This window comes from Trachypithecus francoisi, unplaced genomic scaffold (genome assembly GCF_009764315.1).
Source record: "Trachypithecus francoisi isolate TF-2019V2 unplaced genomic scaffold, Tfra_2.0 Lachesis_group2, whole genome shotgun sequence".
Taxonomy (NCBI): domain Eukaryota; kingdom Metazoa; phylum Chordata; class Mammalia; order Primates; family Cercopithecidae; genus Trachypithecus; species Trachypithecus francoisi.
In genome coordinates, this window is record NW_022681465.1 from 157,265,058 (window position 1) to 157,287,359 (window position 22,302).

At 40.9% G+C, this 22,302-nt stretch overlaps 1 protein-coding gene across 3 annotated transcripts in view; it reads right to left on the reverse strand.

Annotated features, from left to right (window-relative positions):
- Nucleotides 1-22,302, reverse strand: part of CATSPER3 (cation channel sperm associated 3) — a 56,253-nt gene that overhangs the window by 25,831 nt on the left and 8,120 nt on the right. The window contains exons 1-3 of one of the 3 annotated variants that reach the window (XM_033181168.1): nt 21,593-21,647; nt 20,928-21,495; nt 18,928-19,081 (exon numbers count right to left, since the gene is read on the reverse strand). In XM_033181168.1, coding sequence (XP_033037059.1) covers nt 18,928-19,081; nt 20,928-21,025 — 252 coding nt within the window. In that variant the 5' untranslated portion in view covers nt 21,026-21,495; nt 21,593-21,647. Of the gene's footprint in view, nt 1-18,927; nt 19,082-20,927; nt 21,689-22,302 lie in introns of those variants that run through there. The other 2 variants (XM_033181167.1, XM_033181169.1) reach the window with 2 other exon arrangements.

Below are 22,302 nucleotides of genomic sequence, written 5' to 3' on the forward strand. Positions count from 1 at the left end.
CATTTCTGACATTAGTAATTTGAGTCTTATTTTCTTAGTCAATCTAGCTAAAGGCTTGTCAATTTGCTGATCTTTTTAAAGAACCAACTGTTGATTTTGTTCATTTTCTCTATTGTTTCTCTACCCTCTATTTTGTTTATCTCGTTCTAGTATTTTTTTATTTCCTTCCTTCTGCTAGCTTTATCTGCTCTTCTTTTTCTAGTTCCTTAAGGCATAAAGTTAGGTTACTGATTTGAGACCTTTCTTCTTTTCTAATGTTAAGCATTTATAGGTACAAATTTCCCTCTGAACACTGCTTTCACTGCATCCTGTGAATTTTGTTATATTATGTTTTTTATTTTCATCTTATATTTTCTAATTGTCCTTGTGATTTCTTTCTCTGACCCATTAGTTAAGAGTATGCTGTTGGCTGGGCACGGTGGCTCACGCCTGTAATCCCAGCACTTTGGGAGGCTGAGGCAGGTGGATCACCTGAGGTCAGGAGTTCGAGACCAACCTGGCCAACATGGTGAAACCCTGTCTCTACCAAAAAATACAAAAATTAGCTGGGCGCAGTGGCATGTGCCTGTAATCCCAGCTACTTAGGAAGCTGGGGCAGGAGAATTGCTTGAACCCGGGAGGCGGAGGTTGCAGTGAGCTGAGCTGAGGTTGTGCCATTGCACTCCAGCCTGGGAGACAGAGCAAGACTTGGTATCAAAACAAAAAAAAGAATATACTGTTTAAGGCCAGGCACGGTGGCTTACACCTGTAATCCCAGCACTTTGGGAGGCCAAGGTGAGTGGATCACCTGAGGTCAGGAGTTTGAGACCAGCCTGACCAACATGGAGAAACCCTGTCTCTACTAAAAATACAAAATTAGCTGGGCATGGTGGCACATACCTATAACCCCAGCTACTGAGGAGGCTGAAGCAGGAGAATCGCTTGAACCCAGGAGTCGGAGGTTGCAGTGAGCTGAGATTGCGTCATTGCACTCCAGCCTGGGCAACAAGAGCCAAACTCCGTCTCAAAAAAACAAAAAAAAAAGAGTATGCTGTTTAATTTACACATATTTGAAAAATGTAGTCTTCCTCTGTTATTTCTAGTTCTGTTTTATTGTTGTCAGTGAAGATACTTCATCTAATTTTATGTATATGTATATTTAAGTGACTGGTAGAATTCATTATATATATGTATATATATATGGCTCTGTGTGTGTTTCGTGTGTGTGTGTGTGTTTCTTTTTAAATTTTTTTTATTTCAATTGTTGTTTGGGGGGATTCTGCCTATTCGTTTGTCTGAGACAAGATCTTGCTCTATCATGTAGTCTGGAATGCAGTGATACAGTCATGGCCCACTGCACCCTTGACTTCCTGGGCTCCAGTGATCCTCCCACATCAGCCTCCCAAGCAGCTAGGACTGCAGGCATGCATTACCACTCCTTTTTTTTTTTTTTTTTTTTTTTAATAGATGGGGTCTCATTATGTTGCCCAGGCAAATCTCAAACTCCTGGACTTAAGTGATCCTCCCATCTTGGCCTTCCAAAGTGCTGGGATTGCAGATGTGAGCCACTGCCCCTGGCCTATTTCAATACTTTTAGGGGTACACATGGTTTTTGGTTACATGGATGAATTGTGTAGCAGAGAAGTCTGGGATTTTAGACTGCCTATTGGGTGCAATGTACACTACTTGGATGCACCCATCACCCATGTAGGTGTGCATTGTACCCAATAGGTAGTTTTTTGTCCCTCACCCACCTCCAAACCTCCCCCTTCTGAGTTCACTGTCTCCCTACAATGTCCATTATACCATTCTGTATGCCTTCGCATACCCAGAGTTTAGCTCCCACTTATAAGTGAGAATATGCAGTATTTGGTTTTTCAATCCTGAGTTACTTCACTTAGAATAATACCCTCTAATTCCATCCAAGTTGCTGCAAAAGACATTATTTTGTTCTTTTTTAATGTGTGAGTAGTATTTCATCATGTGTATATACCACATTTTCTTTATCCACTCATTAGTTGATGGGCACTTAGGCTGATACCATATCTTTACAACTGTGAATTGCACTGCAATACACATATGCGTGCAGACCTGGCACAGTGACTCATGCCTGTAATCCCAGCACTTTGGGAGGCAGAGGTGGGCAGATCATTCAAGGCCAGGAGTTTGAGACCAGCCTGGCGAACATGGCGAAACCCTGTCTCTACTAAAAATACAAAAATTAGCCAGGCGTAGTGGCTTATGCCTGTAATCACAGCTACTCAGGAAGCGGAGGCAGGAGAATCACTTGAACCTGACAGCAGAAGTTGCAGGGAGCTGAGATCGTGCCACTCACTGCACTCCAGCTTGAACAACAGAGCCAGATTCCATCTCAAAAAAAAAAAAAAATGCACGCAGGTGTCATACAGTGATACAGGGATTTTTTTTTTTCCTTTGGGGAGATAGTCAGTAGTGGGATTACTGGATTGAATGGTAGATACACTTTTAGTTCTTGGAGAAATCTCCATACTGTTTTCCCATAGAGGTTGTCCTAATTTACATTCCTACCAGCAATGTATAAGCGTTTGCTTTTCACCACATCCACTCCAACATCTATGTTGCTTTTTGACTTCTGAATAATGGCTATTCTGGCTGGGGTAAGGTGGTATCTCATTGTGGTTTTCATTTACATTTCCACGCTGATTAGTGTCATGTGGAGCATTTTTTCAAGTGTTTGTTGGCCATTTGTGTATCTTCTTTTGATAAATGTCTATTCATATCCTTTGCCCATTTTTTAATGGGATTTGTTTTTCTTGCTAATTTGAGTTCTTTGTAGATTTTGGATATTAGTCCTTTGTCAGATGCATAATTTGCAAATATTTTCTCCCACTGTGTATGTTGTCTACTTACTCTGATTATTTCCTTTGCAGAAGCTTTTTAGTTGAATCAGGTCCCATTTATTTAATTTTGTTGTATTTGCTTTTGGGGTCTCAATCGTAAACTGTTTGCCTAGGCCAATGTCCAGAAGAGTTTTTCCCAGGTTGTCTTCTAGAATTTTTATGGTTTCAGGTGTTAGATGTAAGTCTTTATTCCATCTTGAGTTAATTTTTGTATATGGTGAGAGATACAGATCCAGTTTCATTCTTCTACGTGTGACTAACCAGTTCTCCCTGCACCATTTATTGAATAGGGTGTCCTTTCCCCAATTTATGTTTTTGTATGCTTTGAATATTGGTTGGTTGTTAAGTATTTGGCCTTATTTCTGGGTTCTCTATTCTTTTCCATTGCATCTATGCATCTACTTTTATACCAGTACCATGCTGTTATGGTTACTATAGCCTTGTAGTATAATTTGAAGTTGGATAATGTGATGCTTCCAGATTTTTTCTTTTTGCTTATGACTGCTTTGATTTCAATATTTTAATTTATTGAGATTTGTTGTATGGTCTAATATATAATCTGTCCTGGAGAGTGATCCTTGTGTACTAGAGAAAAATTGTTTTTATCTTCCTGATGAATTGATCCCTTTGTCAATATAATGTCCTTTCTTTTCTCTTAGAACAGTTTTTGCCTTACTATCTATTTTGTCTGATATTAGTATAGCCACCCCAGATATCTTTTGGTTTCTATTTGTTTGGAATATCTTTTTCCATTCTTTCACTTTCAACATATTTGTATCTTTGGTTTGTTTGTTTCTTTGTTTGTTTGAGACAGAGTTTCACTCTGTCACCCAGGTTGCAGTGCAGTGATGCTATTTCAGCTCACAGCAACCTCGGCCACCGAGTTCTAGCGATTCTCATGCCTTAGCCTCCTGGATAGCTGGGACTACAGGCGTGCGCTACCACACCTGGCTAATTTTTGTATTTTTAGTACAGACAGGGTTTTTGCCATGTTGGCCAGGCTGGTCATGACTATTTGTACCTTTGAATCTAAAGTGAGTCTCCTGTAGACAACTGTTAATCTCTGCCTTTTAATTGGAGAATTTAATCCATTTATATTTAAAGTAATTATAGATAAAGGACACACTTCTGCTGTTTTGCTATTTGTTTCCTATATGACATATATTTTTGTTCCTCAATTCCTCCATTACTGCCTTTTTGTGTATATACCTGATTTTTTTGTAGTGTGCCACTTTGATTCCTTTCTCATTTCCTTTTCTGTATAGTATTTTTGGTTGTTCCCTTAGTGTTTACCTTTGGATTATAATTAACCTCTTAAATTTATAACAATCTATTTTTAATTAATACAACCTTAGCTTCAATAGTATATAACAATTCTGCTCTATACAGCTTCATCTCTCCTCCTTCATGTTTTTGTGATTATAAACTACTCCTTCAAACACGTGTGCCCATTAACTATAACACTGGAATTTTAAGTCATATATTTTTAAAAAGAGTTACAAACCAAAATATACAATAACACTAGCTTTTGTATTTACTGATGTAGTTGCCTTACCCGAGTTCTTTATTTCTTTGTATGAGTTCAAGTTACTGTCTTGTTCATTTCCACCTACAAAGCTACTTTTACCACTTTTTTGAGGGCAGATTTACTAGCAACAAACCCTCTCATTTTTGTTTATCTGGAAGTCTTTACTTCCCCTTCATTTTTGAAGGATAATTTTGCTGAATACGGCATTTCTCATTGACAGTATTTTTTCTTTTATATTTTAAACATGGCATTTCACTGTGTTTTGGCCCCCAAAGTTTCTGAAGAGAAATCAGCTGTTGATCTTATTGAGGTTTCTTGTATGTGACAACTTGCTTATCCCTTGCTGCTTTCAAGATTCTCACTTTATTTTTGGCTTTTGACAGTTTGATTATATGTCTTAGTGTGGCTCTTTTTATGTTTCTCCTTTTTGGAATTCATTGGAACTTCTGGATGTATATATTCGTGTCTCTCATCAAATTTGAGGATTTGGGGTCACTATTTCTTTAAACATTCTTTCTGCCTCATTTTCTCCTCTCCTTCTGGAACCCCTATTCTGTGTATGTTAGTATGTTTTATGGTGTCCCACAGTTCTCATAGGCTCTGTTCATTTGTCCTCAATATTTTTTCTTTCTGCTTTTCAAACTGAACAAGTTCAATTGACCTGTCTTCAAGTTCACCAATTCTTTCTTCTACCTATTCAAATCTGTTATTGAATGCCCCTAGATAACCTCCACCTCCTGGGTTCAGGCAATTCTCCTGCCTCAGTCTCCCGAGTAGCTGGGAATACAGGCCCCTGCCACCAAGTCCGGCTGATTTTTGTATTTTTAGTAGAGGCAACGTTTGACTACATTGGCCAGGCTGGTCTTGAACTCCTGACCTCAAGTGATCCACCCACCTCAGCCTCCCAAATTGCTGTGATTACAGGCATGAGCCACTGCACCTGGCCTCTTTGAGCATTTGTTTTTAAAGCCTTTGTCTAGTAATTCCAATGACTGGGTTTCCTCAGTCATTGAACGGAACGGAAGAGTTTCTGTTCATTTAGCCTGTGTATAAGTCATACATTTTTGTTTCTTTGATTGCTTTATTGAAAACTAAATGTTTTAAATATTGCAATGTGGTAAGTCTGGAAATCAAATTCTTCCCCCTCCTCATGATTTATTTTTGTTGCTTTATGTGAGTAGTATTTACTTGTTTAATGACTTTTCTAAACTATTTTTGCAAAGAACTATATTCTTTGTTGTGTGTGATCTCTGAAGTCTCTATTCCTTTACTTTCTGGTCAACTAGTGTTTTGACAGGGATTTTCTTTCTATCTATTTTTTGAGATGGAGTCTCACTCTGTCACCCAGGCTGGAGTGCGTGGCATAATTTCAACTCACTGCAACCTCTGCCTCCCAGCTTCAAGCAATTCTCCTACCTCAGCCTCCTGAGTAGCTGGGATTACTTCATGCGTGGCTGATTTTTTTTTTATTTTTAGTAGAGACAGGGTTTCACCATTTTGGCCAAGCTGGTCTCTAACTCGTGACCTCAAGTGATCTGCCTGCCTTGGCCTCCCAAAGTGCTGTGACCACAGACATGAGCCACCATGCCCAGCCAACAGAGATTTTCTTAAATGTCTCAAGCAAAAAGAAAGAAGGAAAAAAGAAAGGAAAAAAGGGAGATACAGAGGGTTTGGGGGAAAAAATGGAGGGAAGAAGAGGGAAAGAAGAAACAAAATAAGGAAGGGAGGAAAGAGGAAGACAGAAAAAGGAAAAATAAAGAGAAATAAGAAAAAGAGAGCAAGAGAGAGAGAGAGAAAGGCCAGGCACTGTAACTCATGCCTGAATCCCAGTGCTTTGGGAGGCCAAGGCAGGAGAATCTCTTGAGGCCAGGAGTTTGAGAGCAGCCTGGGCAACACAGTGAGATACCATATCTACAAAAAAAAAAAAAAAAAAAAATTTAATTAGCTGGACATGGTGGTGTATGCATGCAGTCCTAGCTACTCAGGAGGCTGACACATGGGGATCTTTTGAGTCCAAGGGTTTAAGGCTGACTGAGCTATAATCAAGTCACTGCACCCAAGCCCAGGCAACAGCGTGAGACCCTGTCTGATAAAGAAAGGAGGAAAGGGGCCAAGAGTGGTGGCTCATGCCTGTAATCCCAGCACTTTGGGAGGCTGAGGCAGGAGGATCACAAGGTCAGAAGATTGAGACCATCCTGGCCAACATGGTGAAACCCCGTCTCTACTAAAAATACAAAAATTAGCTGGATATGGCAGTGCATGCCTGTAATCCCAGCTATTCCGGAGGCTGAGGCAGGAAAATCACTTGAACCAGGGAGCTGGAGGTTGCAGTGAGCCAAGATCACGCCACAGTACCCCAGCCTGGCAACAGAGCAAGACTCCACCTCAAAAAAAAAAAAAGAAAAGAAAAGAAAGAAAAAAAGAAAGGAGGAAAGGAAGGAGGGAAGGGGGGAGGGAAGGAAGGAAGAGAGGAAGGAGGGAGGGAGGGAGGGGGGAAAGAAAAAAAGAGAAAGAAAGGAGAATAAAGGAGAGGATAGAAAAAGGAAAGGAAAAAGACAGGCTAGGCATGGTGGTTCATGCCTGTAACCCCAGTGCTTTGGGAGGCCCAGGCAGGAGGATCTCTTGAGGCCAGGAGTTCAAGGTCAGTCTAGGCAACACAGTGAGAGCCCATCACTACAAAAAATTTAAAAGTTAGCTGGGCGTGGTGATATATGTCTGTAGTCCTAGCTACTCAGCAGGCTGAGATAGGAGGATCCCTTAAGTCCAGGAGTTTAAGGCTGCAGTGAGCTATGATCATATCACTTCACTCTGGGCCACAGAGTAAGACCTTGTCTCAAAAAGAAAGAAGAAAGGGAGGGAAGGGTAGGAAAGGAGGGAGGGAAGGTTGGGAAATGAGGGAGGAGGGAGGAAGAAAAGTTCTCCTAGTTTTTTTAGATTGGTTCTGTGTTGGGGTACTCTTTCAGTGCTTAGCAAAGCCATTTACAACTCCACAATAACCCTAACTTCCAGTTTTTACTGAGCCTAAAGATCAGCTAAAGTTGAAATCTTGAGATCTTAGGTCTTTTTGAAACATTTATCCTGCCCTGAGCATGAATGCTTTCTAAATTCCTCCATATACACAGGAGCTTCTCAATGTCCTACTTATCCAAAGAATCTCCCTTCTAGGTCTTTCTTCCTACACTTTAGTATGTCCGTTGTTTGCTTTAACTTTTTTTGCCCCAGGCAGGAATAGACTGTTCATATGCCTTTTAATGTTTGTAAGAAATTCCCTCTCCATAGCCACCTTTCTGCTTTGAGAAAATTCCAAGCTAGGTGAAACAAAAGCAGTCAACTTCTATCAGTCCTTTGACTGGCTCTCAGGTCAAAATGGACCAATACAATTCCTTAAGAACAAGGTCTGGGTTAGTGCATGGTGGCTCATGACTGTTGGGAGATCCAAGGTGGGTAGATCACTTGAGCCTAGGAGTCTGAGACCAGCCTGGGCAGCATAGCGAGACCCTATCTCTACAAAACATACAAAAATTAGCTGGGCATGATGGTGCATGCCTGTGGTCCCAGCTACTCAGGAGGCTGAGGTGGGAGGACTGCTTGAACCCAAGCAGTTGAGGCTGCAAAGATCTGTGATCATGCCTCTGCACTCCAGCCTGGGCAACAGAGCAAGACCCCATCTCAATAAACAAACAAGTAAGGTCTGCTCTGGAACCAAGGACCAGGGTTCTACATTAGGAATGTGAGCTGCTGTCTTCAGGATCATCACCATGCTGGGGAGGGGAGTGGACAAGGCAAGTGAAAATATAACAAAACTTTCCCAACTTTTAAAATATGTATGTGGACAAAGACAGTTTTATTTCTTCCTTTCCAGTCTTTACATGTTTATTTCTTTTTCTTGTTTTACTGCATTAGCCATGACTTCCAGTATGATGTTAAATAGGAGTGGTGAAAGTAGACATCCTTTTCTTGTTCCTGATCTTAGTAGGAAGGCATCAAGTTTCTCATCATTAAGTATAATGTTTGCAATCAGTTTTTTTTTAATAGATTGTGTTTTGTTTTTTAACTTCTATTTTGTTTTTAACTGACATATAATAATTGTATTTATGGGGTACAGTATGATGTTTCAATACATATATACAATGTGTAATGTCAAATCAGGGTAATTAGCATATTCATCACCTCAAACACGTCATTTCTTTGTGATAAGAACATTCAAAGTCCTCTCTTCTAGCTATTTTGAAGTATACAATGCATATTGCTAAATATCATCACCCTATTGTGCAGAACACCAAAATTAATTCCTCCTATCTGTAACTTTGTACCTCATTAACCAACCTCTCCTCCTCCGGTTCCTCCCTACTCTTCCCAGCCTTTAGCAACCACTATTCACGTAATATGGTTTGGATGTTCGTCTCCTCCCAATCTCATGTTGAAATGTGGTTGCCAGTTTTGGAGATGGGGCCTAGCAGGAGTTGACTGGATCATGGGAGCAGATCCTTCATGAATAGTTTAGCACCATTCCATCAGTGATAGGTGAGTTCTCACTCTGAGTTCACATGAGATCTGGTTGTTTAATAGTGTGTGGCAGTTCCCCCCTCTCTCTCTTGTTCTCTCTCTCACCATGTGACATGCTGGCTCCCCTTTGCCTTCTACCATGTAAGCTTCCTGGGACCCTCACCAGAACCAGATGCCAGCACCATACTTCCTATATAGTCTGCAGAACCATGAGCCAAAATATAACCTCTTTTCTTTATAAATTACTCAGCCTCAGGTATTTCTTTACCTCATAGTTCTTTACCTCAGCAACACAAAAACTGACTAATATGGGAAAAATGGTACCAGAAGTATGGTACTGATATAAAGATACCTGAAAATGTGGAAGCAGCTTTGGAACTAGGTAACAGGGAGCATGGAAGAGCTTGGAAGTCTCAGAAGTCAGGAAGATGAGGAAAAGTTTGGAACCTCTTAGAGACTGGTTAAATGGTTGTGACAAAAATGCTGATAAAAATATGGACAGTGAAGCCCAGGCTGATGAGGTCTCAGATGGAAATGTGGAATCTATTGAGAACTACAATAAAGGTCACCCTTGTTATCCCTTAGCAAAGAACTCGTTTGCATTGTTTCCATATCCTAGGGCTTTGTGGAAGGCTGAACATAAGAGAGATGACTTAGGGAATTTAGCAGAAGAAATTTCTAAGCAGCAAAATGTTCAAGATGTGTCCTGGCTGCTTCTAACAGCCTTTGATCAGACATGGGAGCAAAGAAGAGGTTACAGTTGGAACTTATATTTAAAAGGGAAGCACAGTATAAAAGTCTGGACAATTTGCAGACTGGCCATTTTGCAGAGACAGAGAAAGCCCTATCAGGATGGAAATTCAAGCAGGCTATGAAGCAACCATTTGCTAGAGAGATTACCATGACAAAAACAGAGCCAAGTGCTAATATCCAAGACAATGGGGAAAAGGCCCTGAAGGCATTTCAGAGATCGAGGCAGCCCCTCTCATAACAGGCCCAGGGGCCTAAGAGGACTGAATGATTTCTGGGGCCAGGTCCAGGGTCCTGCTGCCCTGAGCAGCCTTGGGACACTGCTCCCCACATTCTGGCTTCTCCAGCTCGTCTTAGCTCAAATAAAGTTTGCTCTGGAACCCATATTGCTGGGGCCATGACTTTGGAGAGCACAAGCTGCTGCAAGCCTTGGTGGCTTCCACATGGTGTTAAGTCTGTGGGCTTAGGGAATGCAAGAGTGAAGGAGGTTTAGCAGCTTTCCCCTAGATTTCAGAGGATGTATAAGAAAGCCCAGGTGTCCAGGCAGAAGCCTGCTACAAGGCCAGAGTCCTCACAGAGAACCTTTACTAAAGCAGTGCAAAGAGGAAATGTGGGGCTAGAGCCCCCACACAGAGTCTCCACTAGGACACTGCCTAGTGGAGCTGTGGGAAAGGACCCACTGCTCTCCAGACCCAAAAATGATAGAGCCATGGGCAGCTTGCATCCTAAACCTGGAAAAGTTGCAGGTACTCAACTCCAACCCCTGAGAGCAGACACAGGGAGTGCACCCTGGAAGCCACTGGGGTTGAGCTCCCCAAGGCCCTGGGAGCTCACCCCTTGCACCAGCTTACATTCCCAATGTGAAACCCTGTTCCTTAGTTCCAGAGGCAACAGAACCGACCTTGGGTTTTTGGTGGGGGTGTTGGGGGCAGTGGTGGTGCTGGGGTTTTATTTTTGTTGTTTTGGTATGGGGTGTTGCTCTGTCACCCAGGCTGGAGTGCAGAGGTGTGATCACAGATCATCACTCAGGCTCAAGCAATCCTCCCAAGCATCTGGTGCCAGCATCACCAGAAGCAGATGCTGGTACTATGCTTCCTGTACAGCCTGCAGAACCATGAGCCAAAATAAAACCTCTTTTATTTATAAATTACCCAGCCTTGGGTATTTCTTTATAGCAATGCAAAAACTAATATACTACCTCTATGAGTCAACTTTTTTAGATTCCACATGAGTGAGATCATGTAGTGTTTGTTCTTCTGTGCTTGGCTTATTTCACTTAACATAATGTCTTCTAAGTTCATCCATGTTGCTGTAAATGACAGGATTTTGTTCTTTGTTATGTATGAATAGTATTCTATTATGTATATATAGCACATTTTAAAATCCATTCATCCACTGATGAACACTTAGGTTGATTCCACATCTTGGGTATTTTGAACAGTGTTACAATAAACATGGGATCGCAGATATCTCTTCAATATACAGATTTCATTTTATTTGGCTATATACTCCTCAGTAGTGGGATTGTTGAATCATATGGTAGTTCTAATTTACTGAGGAACCTCCCTAATGTTGTCCATAACAGCTGTACTAATTTACATTCCTGCCAACAATGTATATGAGCTCCCCTTTCTCCACATCCTCACCAGCATTTGTCTTTTTTTTTTTTTTTTAAGAGACAATGTCTCACTCTGTCACCCAGGTGGGAGCACAGCGGTGCAATCATAGCTCACTACAGCCTTGACCTCCTGAGCTCAAGCAATCCTCCTGCCTCAGCCTCCTGAGTAGCTGGGACTATAGGCACATGGCACCATGCCTATTTTTTTGTTTTTGTTGTTGTTTTTGTTGTTGTTTTTTCCCCCAGAGAGACTGGGTCTCACTATGTTGCTTGTGCTTTCTTTTTTTTTTTTTTTTTGTCTTTTTTATAAGCTTTCCAACATTTCTGAATTTGCTTCTTTCTTGATTCAGTGTTCACTGGGTTGCTATAGACCTTTGGCTATTTTCCAGAGCTCTGGCAGTTCTTGCTCCTTTTTTTAGATGTTTCTCTGGATAGACAAACCTTGGAGTTACCTACTCTGCCATTTTCACTGACATCACACCCCTCTTTCATTTTTGAAGGATAGTTTTTCTAGATGTAGAACTTTTGATTGATACTCTTTTTTTTGCAGCACTTTATGACATCCCACTGCCTCTGGCTGCCATGGTTTCCGGTAAGAAATCAGCTGTTAATCTTACAGAGGATTTCTTCTCTGTGATATGTTGGTGGCCTCAAATTCTCTTTTTGTCTTTGTCTTTCAACAGTTTGAATATGATGTGTCTAGGTGTGGATCTCTGAGTTTATCCTACTTGGAGTTCATTGATCTTCTTGGATGTGGAGATTAATGTCTTTCATCAAATTTGGGAAGTTTCTGCCCGTTATTTCTTCACATATTCCTTCTGCCCTTTCTCTCCTACTCCTTCTGGGACATGTATTACATGCATGTTTTTATGTTTGATGATGTCCTACAAGTCTCTGTTCACATTTTTATTCATTCTTTTTTTCTGTTCCTCAGATTGGAGAATCTCAGTTGATCTATTTTCCTGTTGATTTTTTCTTCAAACAGCTCAGATCTGCTGATAAGTTCCTCTAGCGAATTTTTCATTTCTATTATTGTATTTTTCAACTACATAATTTCTATTTAACTATTTTTAATCATTTACATCTGTTTATTCATATTCTCTGTTTGGCAAGACACTGTTCTCATATTTTCCTTTAATTCTTTAGATATGATTTTCTTTAGTTACTTGAACATATTTATAATACCTGGATTTGGGGGGCTGTTTGTTGTTATTGTTGTTGTTTTGAGATGGTCTTGCTCTGTCACCTAAGCTGGAGTACAGTGGTGTGATCATGGCTCACTGAAGCCTCAACCTCCTAGGATTAAGCAATCCTCCCACCTCAGCCTCCCAAGTAGGTGGGACCACAAGCATGCACCACCAGACAAGCTAATTTTTAAATTTTCTGTAGAGATGGGGGTCTCCCTATGTGGGCAGGTTGGTCTTGAACTCCTGGGCTCAAGCAATCCTCCCACTTTAGCCTCCCAAAATGCTGGAATTATAGACGTAAGCCATAGTTGCCCAGTTGCTTTAAACTTTTTGACTAATAATTCCAACAAATGAGCTTCTTCAAGGATTTTTTTTTTTTTTTTTTTTTTTTTTTTTTTTTTGAGACAGAGTCTCACTCTGTTGCCCAGACTGGAGTGCAGTGGTGCAATCTTGGCTCGCTGCAACCTCTGCCTCCTGGGTTCAAGAGATTCTCATGCCTCAGCCTCCCAAGTAGCTGGGATTATAAGTGCCCACCAACACACCCAACTAATTTTTGTATTTTTAGTATAGATGGGGTTTCACCATGTTGGCTAGGCTGGTCTCAAACTCCTGAACTCAGGTGATCCACCTGCCTCGGCCTCCCAAAGTGCTGGGATTACAGGCATGAGCCTCTGCGTCCAGCCAATATTTTCTATTAATTGCTTTTCTTCTTCTTGTGTATGAGCCATACACTCTTGTTTCTTTGCATGTCTCATGATTTTGTTGTTGAAAACTGAACATTTTACATAATATAATGTTGCAACTCTGAAATCATACCCTCCCCTCTCCCCAGGGTTTGTTGTTGCTGTTCTTTTTTCTTTTCTTTCTTAAATTGACTTTCCTGAACTGATTCTGTAAAGTCTATATTCTTTGTCATGTGTGGCCACCAAGGTTTCTGTTCAATTTAATGGCCTACTAATAATTGGACAGAAATTTTCTTAAATGGCTGAAATCAGTAAGCCTCTTGCCAAGGGGGCTCTGTGGGGGCACATGTTCAATGCTCTAGCAACTTACCACTCTGCCTCAGCCTTCATTTCCTGTTTGCACAGAGCCTCAAGGTTAGCCAGAGGTGAGAGATCAGGGCTCTCTCACATCTTTCCCTGCACCTTCAGTGGAGTTCCCAGAAGTGTTAATAATTTCTCAGTTTCACAGTTAACCAGGGGCTTTCATACATGTTATTTTCAATGGCTGCACCACCACCCTGTAAGTTGTATATTAATTATATCATTTTACAAATGTTACAGACAAACCACAGAGAGCTTAAGTAACTTGTCCAAATTCTCACAGTTAGTAATAAGGTAGGAAGCTGGGGCTTGAACCCAAATCTGTATGACCCCAAAGTCTGCACATCACAGAACATCTCCTAGGCTTGCAAACCAGGTCCCTAAACCAGGATACATGCTTAGTGACCCTTATGGCCTCAGGAGGGCAATCAGAAGATTTAGGCACCTCAATTTGTCTCTTTCCCTGACCCCTGCCATCATACCTAACATGATGTTCCGCAGACCATGGCCAATCTCTGGATTTGTAGTGTGGAATTCACTGCCATACCAACATGTTAACAGAAGTGGTGCCGAGTGGATCTGACACATTTTAAGCATTAATTGTGGTATCCCACCACCTCGACTGCCTCTGATACCACACTAAGTTTATGCTAACCTTTTCATCCCCAAGAAGGAAATTTGTTATTTATCCTAAAGGAAGTTAAGAAAAGTATATATTTAACCTTTTTATTGCAAAATAAACACATATATAGAACCACATGAACAAATATATAGCCTAATAAATTATTTCAAGGCCAATATCCCTGTAACTACCACCTAGGTCAAGAAATAGAACTCTGCCATCCCAGAAGCCCCTCATGTGCCCCACATCCCAATTACAACTCCCTCCCTCCCCCCAAAATTAACCACTATCCAAATTTTATAGTAATTAATTCCTTGTATTTCTTTATAGATAGAAATTCATGTATGTATCCCTAGAATAAGTAGTCGTGCCATTTTATAAATTTTTAAAATGTTGGTGTATCTTTTAATTCCCCCATTCCTTTTTCTTTCCTTACAATTTATCTGTTAAAGAACCTGGGGAGCTTGACTTGTAAAATTTCCCAGGCTGGATTTTGCTGAGTGCGCGCTCATGGTACAGTTCAGCATATCCCTCTGGCCTCCATATTTCCTCAACTCTTTGGCAAGATTAGAGGTGCTGTTCTTTTATAGATGGCGCATAATTTCTGGTTGTCTATCTTTTTATGATGGCAGCAGCCATTGATGCTCAGTGCCTAGATCAATCACTTCCTTGGGCGTTGAAAAACTGTGATATTCTATCATTTCTTTTTCATTTATTAAGGAGGACACATCTATAAAAAGATGTTTCCTTTCACCTACTATATGCTTACTCAGTACTGCAGTTCACATAAGGTCCGTAATGCTTGACTCTTTCCCTTAATTTACTAATTATCAAGATAAAGGATTAGCTCCTTCTCATCCTCCAAAAGTGGACAGTTTGTTTTGGGGTATCATTATAACCTCACAGATTATTTGATGACTTTCAATACATGGCAATTATTATTCTTATTGGAGTTCAAACTGTCCCATCTTTGGCCAACAGTATAACCTCACAGATTATTTGATGAGTTTCAATACATGGCAATCACTATTCTTATTGGAGCTCAAACTGTCCCATCTTTGACCAGTAGGACTCTTCACACAGTCTCTTGAGACTTTCGACATGACCCCAGTAGTCTTTGATAGCTTCCTTGCTATGTCTACGACAAGATAATCCTGGCTCATCTCATGTACCTCCTGCCCTAGACCTGGAATTGGTTATTTGTCAAAGAAGTCATGGGTTCTCTCTTCCATGAGTATCCTGGTTCTTCAGAACACAGGAGGTGACAGAAATAAACTGTCCCATAATTACTCAATTGCCTTATCCTGTATTACAAACATACAAGTCTCAGAATAACACTACTAATAGTGTTGCCACTAAGTTGATTACTGAAAATGATTTCGAAACTTTTTATATTGGCTTTCCCATTGTCTCCCATTTTTTAGTCATACTCTAACTTCACTGTCAGAGGATATACTCATTATATACTATATTCTCTCTGCTAAACCACAATTAATATTAGTTCTACAAATAACTACATATTTAATGCTCATCTTCAGTCCTAACATTGATGCTTCTCTAGTCATTTTGGTTGGCTGAAACTTATTCTTTAGTAAATTACTACGGAAAGGCTCATAGAAACAATATTCCCCAAGTTTTTGAATATTGATGAATTTGTCTGTGTCCTTTATACTTGCAAGTCAATTTTTCTGATCTAAAATTCTTGGTTTACATTTTCTTTGCTGAAGTATCTTAAATATGTAACTCTATTTTCTTTTGGCATATTACCATAGCAAAGTCTGATGATAAGTAACTGTCTTCTTATAAGCCACATTGCCTTGATATTTAGTTTCCTTCACCCCCTCTTTCCTTTAAAATCCAATAATTTTACTAGAATATGTTTTGGTGTTTATTGTTCAAAGTCTATATTCTCAGGTATGCAATGTGTGCTCTTTCAACACCTAGTTCCAAATCTTTTGTTTCAGGTAACTTTTCTTGGATTATAGATGTCAGCATTTGTTCTGTTCCTTTGCTTTGTTTCTGTTTTGCTTCAAATTCAGGGGCTCCTATTGTCCTTATGCTGGATTTTCTTCCCCCATGTTCGAGGTTCATCATTTTCTCTTGAAACCTTTTCATCTCTTCATTTCTTATTGATTTAAAAAATTTCATACATTTAATCCTATATTTCTCTTAAGTTATTATCTGTTGCAATTAATTGCTCTTAGTCTATTTTAGTCTTTATTCTTGAAAGTGTTCTTTTATTTCTAATTCTTTCCTGAGTTTTGTCTTTTCACTTCTATTCTTTCCTATCTTGTATCACTTTCTTAAACATCTGGCTTGTTTTAAAATCATATGCTAATCTTTCCCTGTTTTGTAGGCATGTCTTTGTGGGGGGCTTTAATAATCTATGGGTTATGTATCTCTTATCTGAAATGCTTGGGAACAGAAGTGTTTTGGATTTCAAAGTTTTTTGGATTTTGGAATATTCGCATTATCTTTACCAGTTGAGCAACTCACATCTGAAAATCCGAAATCCAAAATGCTCCAGTAAGCATTTCCTTTGAGTGTCATGTCAGTGCTCAGAATGTTTCGTATTTTGGAGTATTTCAGGTTTAAGATTTTCAAATTCAGGATGCTCCGCCTGTATAAGGGGATTATTCTCTACCTTATTCTCGTTTTTCTTACAGTAATTTTGTCTTTTTTTTTTTTTTTCCTTTTTGTGGAGAACGGGGTCTCGCTGTATTACCCAGGCAGGTCTCGAACTCCTGGGCTCAAGCTATCCTCCCGCCTCTGCCTCCCTGAGAGCTGGGATTACAGGCGTGAGCCACCACGCCCGGCCTCTTACAGTAATTTTGTATGAGACTTTATCTCAACCCTTTTTTTTCTAAAAACACAACTATAGCAGCATCAATCCTTTTCTATTGTGCTGTTTTACATAAAAACTGTTTTCTTAATCTTTTAGAAGATTATGTGGTTCTAACCTCACTGAGCTCATTCTTCTGCTTTTGTGTTGTATTTAAAAATGCAGTAGCTTGATTTTTGAGGTATCCTGGATCCTCCTCCAATTTTATCTGAACCTTCTCTTCCTTCATCTCTATGTCTCTAACCTGCTCAAATTTTATTCCATTTCCAATATTTATCCTAACTGTGGAATCTTATCTTTAAAAAGACCTCTAGCTGGTCCGCTTTGAAAATTCATACCATTTGCTGCTCTAGCCCCTTCAAAAATTACCAGAACCTCTTGATCTAGCCCAGTATTGGATTAGGCAGTACCGTTCCTGATATCAAATGCTGTTCTCACATCAGCCCATCACACTTTCTGATGAAAAAATAATGGCTTCCCTCTGTTTCTTCCCCCACAGAGGCTAATACTATTCAGTTCTTGTGGCTTGTAGTAAGGAAACTACCTAGTTTTGTCATAAATGCTGCCTATGGGTTCGTGGCTTTGCTACCTAGTTGCTCTGGGTTTTTTTGGTCGGTTGTTTGGGACAAGGTCTCACTCTGTTGCCAAGGCCAGAGTGCAGTGGTGCAATCACAGTTCACTGCAGCCTCGAACTCCCAGGCTCAAGCAGTTCTCCCACCTCAGCCTCTAGAGTAGCTGGGACTCAAGGTATGCACTATCATGCCCAACTTTTATTTTTTTTAATAGAGATGGGAGGGGCCGGGCGCGGTGGCTAACGCCTGTAATCCCAGCACTTTGGGAGGCCGAGGCGGGCGGATCATGAGGTCAGGAGATCGAGACCATCCTGGCTAACACGGTTAAACCCCGTCTCTACTAAAAATACAAAAAATTAGCCGGGCATTGTGGCAGGCGCCTGTAATCCCAGCTACTCGGGAGGCTGAGGCAGGAGAATGGCGTGAACGCGGGAGGCAGAACTTGCAGTGAGTCGAGACTGCGCCACCGCACTCCAGCCTGGACGACAGAGCGAGACTCCGTCTCAAAAAAAAGAGAGAGATGGGAGTTCCACTTTCTTGCCCAGGCTTGCTCTGTTTCTGAGAGGAGATTCAAGGAGACTTACTAACCATGTCACTGGCCAGGCGCGGTGGCTCATGCCTGTAATCCCAGTACTTTGGGAGCCCAAGGCGGGCAGATCACTTGAGGTCAGGAGTTCAAGACCATCCTGGCCAACATGGCAAGACCCTGTCTCTACTAAAAACACAAAAATTACCCAAGCTTGGTGGTGTGTGCCCGTGATCCCAGCTACTCAGTCAGCTGAGGCAGGAGAATTGCTTGAACCTGGGAGGCAGAGGTTGCAGTGAGCCAAGATAGCACTATTGCACTCCAGCTTGGGCAACAGGGCAAGACTCCGTCTCAAAAAAAAAAAAAAAAAAACCCCACCATGTCACCACTGCTGCTCTTGCCACCCTCTTCCCAGATCTGAGAGTATTTTTAGAATTCTATGGGAAATTTCTTGAAGCAAAATACCTTAAAAATCTTATAATGGGCCGGGCACAGTGGCTCACGCCTGTAATCCCAGCACTTTGGGAGGCTGAGGCACGTGGATCACGAGGTCAAGAGATCAAGACCATCCTGGCCAACATGATGAAACCCCATCTCTACTGAAAATACAAAAATTAGCTGGGCGTGGTGGCATGTGCCGGTAGTCCCAGCTATTCGGGAGGCTGAGGCAGAGGAATCACTTGAACCTGGGAGGTGGAGGTGGAGGTTGCAGTGAGTCGAGATCACGCCACTGGACTCCAGCCTGACAAAGCAAGACTCTGTCTCGGGAAAAATAAAATAAAATAAAATAAAATAAAAATAAAAAATCTTATAATGTTTCCAGAAATAAAGTATGTTTTAAAAAATAAGAAAATGGACCCATTTTGTCTGCTTACCTCAAGAAGTCTGAACAAGCGGTATCTTATGTCATAACTGGTCCACAAGGCCATAAAAAAGCCATTCGATGTGACAGTGCTAATCATAATTATCTTAAAGAAACGGCTCATTATGACTCTCTTCACAAATGCCCGACACTCATCATCTTTCCTCCTGTCAAAAAGTTGAATATGAAGTACGGTTACAGCACAACAGAGCTAGATCCCCACATAATGCATACCTTTTTGTAGGGACAAGGCTCTGCTTTCTCCCTTGTATGAATATAAATTTACATATACTTTTAAATAGCAATGAAATGTTGAATCAATGACCACTGACATACATATGATGATCATGGATACTCTGTCCCCACTCAGTTACTTAGTTCCCTCTCCCTGGACCTCTGAAAAAGAATGGTCACCACTCCTTCTCCAGCAAAACAAAGCGTCATCTTCATTTACTCAACAAATCTTTATTGAGTGGCAACTACATACCAAGCAATATAGTAGGCACTGGGAACACAATGTGAGCAAGACTAAATATTGCCAGTCTACTAAGCAAAACTGATAATCATCAAATAATCATCCATACACATGCTCACATCAATAAAAAAACTGAACACCCCAAGAGAAAATGGGCACACAATCTATTTGTGAAATAAATACCAAAGACCAATAAACTTCTCCAAATATGTTTTATAGCAATACTAACCAGGGAGATGCAAAGTAAAACCATTATTTTTATTTATAAAATTAGCAAAGACTTAAACATGGTAAGATCTAATGCTGGCAACAGTGTAGCATGATTAAACACTCTCAAAAACTTCCAGAGGCATAAAAACTGACCAGCTCTTTTTGAAAAGCCTTAGAACCATTCATTCTCTGACCCAAGAGAATATAACCTGAAATGAAATAACTTCAACTAAAAATGTCTATCTCAGTATTATTTCCAGTACTGAGAAGCCTGAAAACAATTTAAACATCTAACAAAAAGGACTGGGTAAGTAAATTATGGTATGTCCGTCCCATGAAATACAGGCACTAAAATATGTCTATGTATTTTTCAGGATTTAGAAAAATATTTATGATCCATTTTTATATCTTGTTTTGTTGTGTGCAGCAAAACACAAAACTCAAAGATTAAAAATTCTCTGTTCAAAATTATCTCACCTGTACAAAAGTCAGCAGGTAGAAAAAAATCAGCAGGAAACATGCCAAAATGTTAACAGTGTCTATCTATGGACGGTGAGGTTATAGGTGATTCTTTTTCCTGTTTATTTCCATTTATCTGTGCTTTGCAATTTTTCTCAAAGAGTACGTATTACTGTTTCCCATTATATGTTACAAATGATATATTCATTCTCATAATAGTTAAAAAATATAGAATATATATACTTTTCTTTTCGTCCTTTTTTTTTTTTTTGAGACAGAGTCTCACTCTGTCACCCAGGCTGGAGTGCAGTGGTGCAATCTCGGCTCACTGCAACCTCTGTCCCCACAAGCGATTCTCCTGCCTCAGCATCCCGAGTAGCTAGGACCACAGGTTCACACCATCACTCCCAGCTAATTTGTATATTTTTAGTGGAGATGGGGTTTCGTCATGTTGGCCAGGCTGGTCTCAAACTCCTGACCTCAAGTGATCCACCCCAGCCTCCCAAAGTGCGGGGATTACAGGTGTGAGCCACCGCACCCAGCCAGAATGTATATACTTTTCTAATATATCAAGATATGTAATTTTCATTATCTGATTTCAGATGGGGTCTATTACAAAAAAAGAGAAAAGCCTTCAGATTATCTAACAGTCATAATAGAAAAGGACAAAATGAGTCAAACTGGTCATTCAAGTCTACAAGGCACATAACAGTATGCAAACCTCACCAATCACAGACTCCAGATTGTTAAGGACATGCAACTTATTTTTAAGTGTCTGAGGGAAGAGGCTGAGAGAACGCTGACACCCTGCCCTCACACTTCCACTTGCACATTTCTTAACAGGCAACAGAGACAGATATAATATTTACTTAAATTTCTTGAATGTTGGGCAAAATCCCACCGATGTAGTATCAACTGGTGAACTAGAAATGACTCTCGACTGCCTCTGGTGACGGTGTTGAGACATTTTCCAAATTTTTCAACTTCTATTCCTTGCTTTTGGCATCCAACAGAAAATCTCTGCTTAGGGATTTTCCTTAGCGTCTGCATTCTGAGAGGCAGCAGAGAAGGGGCCACGAAGGGAATCCTTGCTTTATGAGGTCACTCTTGGGCATTCGGTTGCATCACCAGTCTGCAGGCATCTGAAGTGGGGAGCTCCCAAGTGGGTCTATCATGGATTCTCTCTTCCCAAGGAGACTGTGCCTCCATTCAGCAAGAAGGCTATGGGCACCCAGCCATCACGAGGCTCTGGGTTAAAGCTGGAATTCACTAGAAACAGACCACACAAAGGCCCTCACTTCAAGAAGTGCCCCCAGCTGATAGACACAGGCCCTTAATAATGTGTTAGAAAAGGTTAAGAGTCATATAAGGGGGAAAAGCAAGTTCTCTGGGCTCTAAGGGAAAGAGAGCACATCCAGGGCACAGCACTGGAAACACCTGGAAGGACAAGAAAAGATTGTGATGAGTTTGACTTAGAACAAAAGAAAATAAGAGAAGTAAAGAAGGTAATATTGAGGTAGGGACAGTGGCTCACACTTATAATCCCAGCAACTTGGGAGGCTACGGTGGGAGGATCACTTGAGGCTAGGAGTTTGAGATCAGCCTGGGCAACATAGTGAGATCCCCGCCTCTGAAAAAAAATAAGAAATAAATATCAGCAGCGAGGCACAGTGGTTCACGCCTATAATCCCAGCACTTTGGGAAGCCGAGGCAGGCAGATCACTTGAGGTCAGGAGTTCAAGACTAGCCTGGCCAACATGGTGAAACCCCGTCTCTACTAAAAAAATTACAAAAATTAGCCAGGCATGGTGGCAAGTGCCTGTAATCCCAGCTACTCAGGAGGCTGAGGCTGGAGAATCACTTGAGCCCAGGAGGTGGAGACTGCAGTGAGCTGAGATCGTGCCATTGCACTCCAGCCTGGGTGACAAAAGCAAAACTCCGTGTCAAAAAAAAAAAGGAAATAAAAATTAGCCATGGGAGGCTGAGGCAGAAGGGTCACTTGAGCCCAGGAGTTCAAGACCAGCCTGGGCAACATAGTGAGACTGTCTCTACAAAAAATAAAAATAATAAAAATTAGGTGGGTGTGGTGGCAGGCACCTGTAGTCTCAGCTACCAGGGAAGCCGAGGTGGGAGGATCACTTGAGTCCAGGAGTTGGAGGTTACAGTGAGCTGTGATCACACCACTGCACTACAGTCTGCATGACAAAATGAGACCCCATCTCTAAAAAAAAAAAAGGAGGCAAT